The sequence below is a fragment of the Tupaia chinensis genome, unplaced genomic scaffold (assembly GCF_000334495.1).
Source record: "Tupaia chinensis unplaced genomic scaffold, TupChi_1.0 Scaffold000168_1, whole genome shotgun sequence".
NCBI classification, from domain to species: domain Eukaryota; kingdom Metazoa; phylum Chordata; class Mammalia; order Scandentia; family Tupaiidae; genus Tupaia; species Tupaia belangeri.
In genome coordinates this window covers 496,281-504,546 of record NW_006159643.1, presented here as the reverse complement: position 1 = coordinate 504,546, position 8,266 = coordinate 496,281, and the positions used below count along the sequence as shown (strand labels likewise).

The window sequence follows — 8,266 nt, the reverse complement described above, 5'->3', positions numbered from 1 at the left end:
CTCGGGGCTCATGCCCCGGCGTTCAGCTGCCTCTCCAGGGCCGGCGTGTGGCCTTTGGACCAGCAAGCTGAAGCGGAAAACAAGGTCTGAGAACTTGCAACTTGAGAAGATGATGGTTACCTGCCCTGCATTGCCTCAGGGAAGAACAGGAACTACTCTACCATTCTTGAAGTGAAGGTACTTAATGAGAATAGGACAGTGTGGAATGGGGTAAGTGAAGAGAAGAGGATAGAGAAAGATAGCAAGTGAGCAATAGAGAGACAGGACGTTAGTGAGAAACAGATAGGGCTTATTAACTGTTGATGATGACATGTATAGAATTCTCCACTGGATTGGTCTGAGAAGTGTTTCATGACGGGCAAAGTATTTTTACAAGCAAAACGAGAAATAGCAATTGACTGTTTTATAAAAATCATTAGAATAATAAAGATAATGATTGGGGAAAACAGAAAAGATATGGAATGTTGAAGTGGGGAGATTAATGTCTCTGTACTGACTGACGTGCATGGCATTCCCTTTTGAAGAAACAATGTAATACACTGTAAAGTTATATGTAATCCAATGTAATATGAAGAAGATATGATGATAAAAAATAAAAAAAAAAAACATTAACACATTTTCAGGAGTTGGCTCTCCTGGCTATATCTCTACATTTCTGCTGTGTTCAAGTACAGTAATCTTTATTCATTCAGAATTATCGTCATGACTGCTTTATTAATTCACATGTGAAAGCAGAAAATATAGGAGAAATTTATGTTAAATCCTTCATGGTTTCAATCAATTATAATAAGGGCTTGCAGGACCAACAGGTGGCATGGTGCTTAGAGTCCTGGATTCCCACATGACCAACAGCAATTCAAGTCCCAGACCCAAAATTTAAAATTAAGAGTAAAATGAAGCAAGTAAAAAGGTTAAGTACAGGGGCTGGCAGGTGGCATGGTGGTTGAGGCACTGGACTCCGACATGGCTGACCATGGTTCAAATCCCGGACCCAGCAGGCAGTTTTCTCACTCTCCCTTTCTCTCTGTCTAGCTCTGTCTAGTCAAAATTGTAGAATAATGATAATTAATAAAATTAAAAGTAACATTTAAAAATTTTAAAGGCTAAATACAATATTTTTAAAAGATACTTTTTTTAATTGCTAGAGGGTGTGTATGCTCACTAGAGACAGATAGAGGGAGGGTAAAGGAGAAAGCACCCCAGTGGGGTGTCATCATGCTGAAATCTTATTTCCTCCATACTGTTGAAATTTTGGGCATACACACACACACACACAAACCCAGTATGCTTTTTTCAGTCTGCCAGGGCCAGGATTCAAACTGTTGTCAGCCATGTGAGATCCAGATCCCTCAGTCACTAGCCTGTGTGCTGGTCTCAAAAAGACACATTTGTTCCCACATTCTCCACACATTTTATTAGAACTATATATAAAAGAGATTTAATACAAAGTATCAACATACAGTGTACCTGAATATCACTGAGTCCTATACATTTTGCTGAACTTTTATGTAAATATTTATAATGAATTAAGAACACTCACCGTCCTGCTGTTTCACGAGTCCCTGCTGAATATATCGAATGTATGTAAAAAAGTTACATACAGAAGTGATCTAGGCCAAAAGGGAAAAAGAAAAAGTCATGAATAATCAAATGTCTCTTATCAAAGCAAGCTTTGTTAAAATTCAGTTAAGTCACTTACCCTATATCTGCAAAAAGGAGAAATGTAGTAATAGTTGCTTGAGTCCCCTAATTTAATTCTGTGTTTACAGGACTTACTCTGGCCAGTGAGAGCACATTTTCTGTAAAAGAATGCTAAGTTTTAGTTGTTTTTTTTTTAATAGCATTTTTCCTCTATCTTACATATAAGTTGTTCAGTCAGTAAGGCAACAATATTGGAGAGCCTGCTGTGTGCCAGGTACTACCGTCCTACACAGTGGGCTATGGTGGTGAAAGGACAAAGTCCCTGCCCTCGTGGGACTGATCCTAGCACAAGCTTTAGGCCAGAACGTCATCCATGGCTCTAGAACTAGAACCGAGATGTTCTCAATGTATGTCCCATCCTGGAGCAAGTTTACAATGAATAATCAGCTGCAGGGCAACTCTTAGTTTCCCATCAGGACTTCAACTTCTCAGGTGGAAAAAACTTAATGAGGGTCTCCTCAAGTCACAAAACATGTTACTGATGGCTTGCTGCTAACAGCTTCCAGCTAAGGTGTTTTTTATTTGTTTGGATGGTGTGTGTGCACTTAAAGTGGGTACTAGGGATAAGTACAAAGGAATAAGCCACCTTACAAACATACTACATCTTAACAATAATATGAAGACCACACTACATTTCACACCATCCTTTCTAGTTGTATATTATAAAATCTAAATTTTGTGTGAGGGCTTTGGCTAGGATTAAACTGTATGCCCCTTGAGGGTAAGAACTGTGCTTGGCACCAACCATGTGCCTGACACACAACAGACCTTCAGCAACTGTTGAATAAGGGATGAGCCCCTGTCACCCTATTGCTCCTTGAGATGAAGCCAGCTTTTCCATAAGGCTAGACTTGCAGTAGCCCAGCTGTCACCCTCCTAAGCTTGGAGCTTGGCTGAACACAAATACCACTCCCTGTCAACACAAAATTAGCACAGCTCTAGGTGAAATAAAATGGTCAATGACATCTTACATGACAGTGTAAAATTACATTAGAAAAGTGTATTAAGTGAACAACACAGAATTTCAGCTATACTTCTAAGAAATGACCCAAATGGGCCTCCAAATTAAGAAACATGTGGAAAATATGTATTTGAAACATGACAATTTTAGAGGTGTTCATTCAAATCACAAATCAATTCTTATCTTTTCAAACACATTATGCCTCATTGCTCCTTTATGAGCAAATTCCTTTGTAACAATATTTCTTTTTTTTTTTCCAGAGGTTTTTGCTATAGGGTGCATGTGCTTGCCAGAAAGAGAGAGAGACAGAAAGTGAGAAATCACCCCCAGAGGAGTTGGCCACACTGCAATCCCTTCTCCTCCATTCTCCTCTTGGGATCTTGGGCATGCACACACACTCGCCCGGCATGAGTGTAAGCTACCAGGTCTAGGACTGGAAGCATGGTCTTTGTAAAAATATTTAAAATCACCAGTTACTAGTTTGGGAAAGCTAGTACCATCAAGAAATTTAAGGTGCAAATATGAGAAGTCTTTGAAGTTCCAAAAGCATAATTTACACAAATGGAAAAAGTACAACCAAACTGATAAAAGTCAATTTATGCAATATTCCTCTGGAAACAGGTATTTACCTGTTTATCTACTATTCTAATTCTGAAAAGACCCTGCTAAAATGGTTATATCAACTTCTACAATAATAAAAGTGCTTCTAAAATGATTTCATTTCAAAAGCCATTAGTGAACTGTTCACATCCGATATATTTTTAAGCCAGAATTCAATACTGTCTTTTTTGGTTTTTTTAGAGGTTTTTTTGCTATAGAGCATGTGCACTTGCCAGAGAGACAGAAAGCAAGAAATCACCCCCCAGCAGGGATGACCATGCTGCAATCCCTCCTCCTTCATTCTCCTTTCGGGATCTTGGGTACACATGCACACACGCCTGGCGTGAGTGTAAGAGTCACTGGGTCCAGAACTTGAATGCAGTCAACTACATGGAGTCCAGAGACACGGCCATTACACCAACTGCTGGTCCCAATCCCAAGTCTTCTGATCACCAAACTAAGTAACTGCAACACATAAAATTTTAACACAGTATCTTCCACAAGTCATGGATGTGAAAACCTACTTTGGTCCTCCACATTCAACTGCAGAAGCTTTCACAAATCGAATTGGTTGTAATCCCACTGGTTCAATGCTTAGAGTATTGTTTTCCACAGCCTCCAGAACAGCTGAAGCCAACTTTAAAAAAATAAAAAGTATTAGATGCCATGCTGGCAGAAAAATATGAAAACTAAATTCTACAGTAAACTGATTTTATAAATAATTCTTCCTGAGTTCTACTAGCTTTGTCAATAAAAAAAAAAAAAGAGAGAGAAATCCCATAATCTCGGTTTGATTTATTTTATAATTCAAACATTGTTATGAAAGGCAACTCATTATAATGAAATAATTTTTTCATTATCTGGATGAATATTAAAGGCATTAATTCCAGTTTCTGTCCATTTCTTACCCAGTTTACACCCACTGTTAATGCCACTTGAAAATGAATATCCAAATGCTTTATTCTGCTGAATGTATGCAATATCTTTTAATATTGGTCATTTATAACACAAGAATAAATACTAATTATAGCCATATATTTTCTGAACTTACGTGCACAAGAGCCTACAAAAGAATTAACTGAATTATCAAATACCAAATGCCCAGATGAAGATGGTATCAACTGATAAATGATAGATCAAACATGCAAACTTTCTCAGTCTGGCAAGATTGTTGATACTAAATGACCTACGTGAGACCAGGTAATGGCATATTCATATCAAAAGTATTACACTGTTCATCTTAATTTCTTCTTAAAAGTAATGTTATAATTCTTTTTTTTTTTTAGAGAAGTTTTTGCTATAGGGTACTTGCGCTTCCCAGAAAGACAGAGACAGACAGAGAGATAGAAAGCAAGAAATGACCCCCCAGGGGGGATGGCCACACCACAATCCCTTCTCCTCCATTCTCCTCTCGGGATCTTGGGCACGCACACACACGCACCTGGTGTGAGTTTAAGCCACCGGGTCCAGGACTCAAACTGCAGCAACTACATGGGAGTCCAGGGATGTAGCCATTATGCCAACTGCTGGTCCCAATAATGTTATAATTCTTAAAAGTCTTTATGTAAGACTCTTTAGATTATATTTCTTAAATATTAATTGAAAGGATATTATACACCAAAGTTTCATATGTAAAGAACAAAATTATGACATTTTTGTAAAGTGCTTTATATTTTCTTTTTCTTTTTTTAAGAGAGATTTTTGCTACAGGGTGCATACATTTGCCAGGGAGATAAGAGACAAAAAGACAGAAAGCAAGAAATCACCCCCCAGAGAGGATGGCCACATTGCAATCCCTTTCCTACACTCTTCTCTTCAGATCTTGGGCACACACACAAGCAAGTGCACACACATGTGCCCTGTGTGAGTTTTAAGCTGCCAGGTCTGAGACTTGAACCGCAGTTCCCTATGTGGGAGTCTAGCAATATAACTACTATGCCTTCTGCTGGTCCCCCTTTTTTTGTTTTTTTGTTTTTTCGTCACAGGGTATGTATGCTCACTGGAGAGACAGGGAAAGTGAGAAATCAACTCCCCCCACAGGGGGATGGCCTTGTCGTAATTCCTTCTCTTCCATTCTCCTCAGGATTCTGGGCATGCACGCACATGCATCTGTGATTTTCAAGCCACTGGGTCCAGGACTCAAACCATGGTTGGCCATATGTAAGTCCAGAACCTTAAACATCATACTGCCTGCTGGTCCCAGTGCCTTATTTTCAAAAAGTGTTTGTTATCTACTTAACTTATTCATCCTCTTAACACTACCATGACACAAAGAAAACACTTTTTTCCTGTCCTAAAGATGAAGAAACTAAACATGATTATTTAAAAACTCATACACAGACAAACCAAACACACGCCTTTATCAGAGTATAGAGAATTTCTTTACACTGAAACTTGGGCTGCGAATTAAAAAATAAGCTCTACCCCCATATATATTTAATACTCCACTCTTGACACAAAACACCTATCAGTGTTAATGATCTTCTTGTTCAAATAAGGAAAGATGGTCTGTAACTGAATGACGTAAAATGATTATGCCCGTAATATGGAATGGAGAAAATGGTAAAACATGGCAATTTATAATAACTTAAGAGAGATTAAAAGATGTAATATGATTTAGTAAAAAATGCAGAAAAACTTCTAATGCATTCCTATTAAAATAAAATAAAAATTACCTCACTTTTTGAGAATGTTAAACATGGAAAGATATCTTCCTGATAGATTTTATCTAAGAAAGGGCACGTTCTGTCCATTGTGGGCTCATCCTTCCAAGATCTGAATTCATTATACAGAGATAAATCAGCCTAACAAACAAAAGAAAACATGAAAGAAGCTTTTTATAAAGTACAAACATAAACCACTCTAAAACAAAAGTCTAATTTAAATATTATTGAAAAAGGAAATATTCATTTAGAATAATGAATTAAACCATTTTGGATTAGCTATACTACATGGTAGTATTTTTTTTTTCTTTTTAAAATGTGACTCCCATATGAGTGGCTGCCTTTTTTTTTTAAAGGTTTTTGTCATAGGGTGCATGTGCTCGCCTCAGAAAGACAAAGACAGTGAGGGGATAAGTAAGAAATCACTCCCCCCCAAGTGGAGTATGGCCACAATGTAGTCCCTTCTCTTCCATTCTCTTCCTGGCAGTTTGGGCATGCATGCACATGCATTCAACGTGATATTTTTCAAGCTGCTGGGTCTGGGACCTGAACCATAGTCAGTCATGTGTGAGTCCAGCGCCTTAACCACCATGCCATCTGCTGGCCCCAAGTGGTTGTTTTTCAATGTATCCACTATGGTGTCCAAATATGCTACCATTACTGTCATTCCCCTGCTCTTCAAAAAAGTGTAGAAGTGCCCCTAAGACACACTGTTCTGAAAATTAAAAATGATGACAAGTCCTTTCTGAAACTGACTTGGAGCTTAGTTAATTAAATGTTGGGGTCTGAAACCTAAAAACATAAGCCAACTCATCCTTGATGAAAGGTACAAGATAAGCCAGTGGGAAAAAGAAAATCTCTTCAGCAAATGGTGCTGGGAAAACTGGATATCCACCTGCAAAAGAATGAAACTAGATCCTTCTCTCTCACCACCAACAAAAATCAACTCAAAATGAATTAAGAATCTAAACATAGAACCTCAAGCTATAAAACTACTGAGGGAAAATCCTTAGAAACCCTGGAGTAGGCAAAGACTTCTTAAAGAAGACCCCCCCCGAAGCAAGGCAATAGTCCCAAAAATAGACAAGTGGGACTATACTAGGCTAAAAAGCTTCTGCACCATAAAAGAAACAATAACTAGAGTGAGGAGACAACCTTCAGAGTGGGAAAATATATTTGCAAACTACACCTCAGTTAATGGACTGATAACCAGAATATACAGGGAACTCAAGCAGCTTACCTGCAAAAAAAAAAATAATTAATCCAGTTAAAAGATGGGAAAATGATCTGAACAGACAACTTTCCAAGGGAGACATATGAATGGACAAAAGGCATAGGAAAACATGTTCAACATCCTTATCATAAGAGAAATGCAAATCAAAACCATAATGAGAAACCATTTAACCCCAGTCAGAATAGCTAAAATTGAAAAAATAAAGAATGATAAGTGCTGGTGAGGCTGTGGTGAATAGGGAACTCTCCTACATTGTTGGTAGGAATGTAAATGAGTATAGCCACTGTGGAGAATATAGAGGTTCCTCAGAAACCTATAAATAGAACTACTATACAACCCAGTAATTCCACTCTTAAGTATTTACTCAAAGGAAAAGAAAACCCTCAGTTGGAAAAACACTTGCACATCCAGGTTTACTGCAGCATCACTTATGATTGCTAAGACACGGAATCAATCCAAATGTCTAAAATCAGATGAGTGAATTGAAAAAATGTGGCATATGTACTCTATGGAATACTACTCAGCCATAAAACACAAATGAGGCCCTGACATTTGATATAAAGTGGATGAATATGAAAGACTTAATGCTAAGCAAAGCAAGCCAGACAATGAAAGACAGATTTTGTATATCTCCACTCGATATATACCAAAGGTCATGCTCTATAGTAGAGACTGAAAGACTGGAAAGTACAATAGCAGGGAGGGCAACTGTAGATACTAGAGATAGTAAGGATAGAGGTAATAGGAGGTGGGTAATGGGGGAGAGAGGAGAACAGGGAAAAAATCCATTTAATTGACACACAAAGTGAAAAGTTACTTGCTCATGATAATGTATATGGTAATGTCTTTGTCTTGACTGATATGCACTGCATTTGTGCTAGGTAAAAGCCATGGTGTACACTGTAAAGATATATAGTTATTAATATAAATAATAACAAGTCCTTTCTGAAACTGACTTGGAGCTTAGTTAATTAAATGTTGGGGTCTGAAACCTAAAAACATAAGCCAACTCATCCTTGATGAAAGGTACAAGATAAGCCAGTGGGAAAAAGAAAATCTCTTCAGCAAATGGTGCTGGGAAAACTGGATATCCACCTGCAAAAGAAT

At 37.9% G+C, this 8,266-nt stretch overlaps 1 protein-coding gene across 3 annotated transcripts in view; it reads right to left on the bottom strand.

Annotated features, from left to right (window-relative positions):
- The window catches only part of RAB3IP (RAB3A interacting protein), a 60,692-nt gene that overhangs the window by 4,145 nt on the left and 48,281 nt on the right, over nucleotides 1-8,266 (bottom strand). For all 3 annotated transcript variants that reach the window (XM_006146173.3, XM_006146172.2, XM_027770918.1), the window contains 4 exons: nucleotides 5,938-6,066; nucleotides 3,787-3,899; nucleotides 1,700-1,799; nucleotides 1,541-1,610 (listed from right to left, as the gene is read on the bottom strand). In XM_006146173.3, coding sequence (XP_006146235.1) covers nucleotides 1,541-1,610; nucleotides 1,700-1,799; nucleotides 3,787-3,899; nucleotides 5,938-6,066 — 412 coding nt within the window. The remainder of the gene's footprint in view (nucleotides 1-1,540; nucleotides 1,611-1,699; nucleotides 1,800-3,786; nucleotides 3,900-5,937; nucleotides 6,067-8,266) is intronic.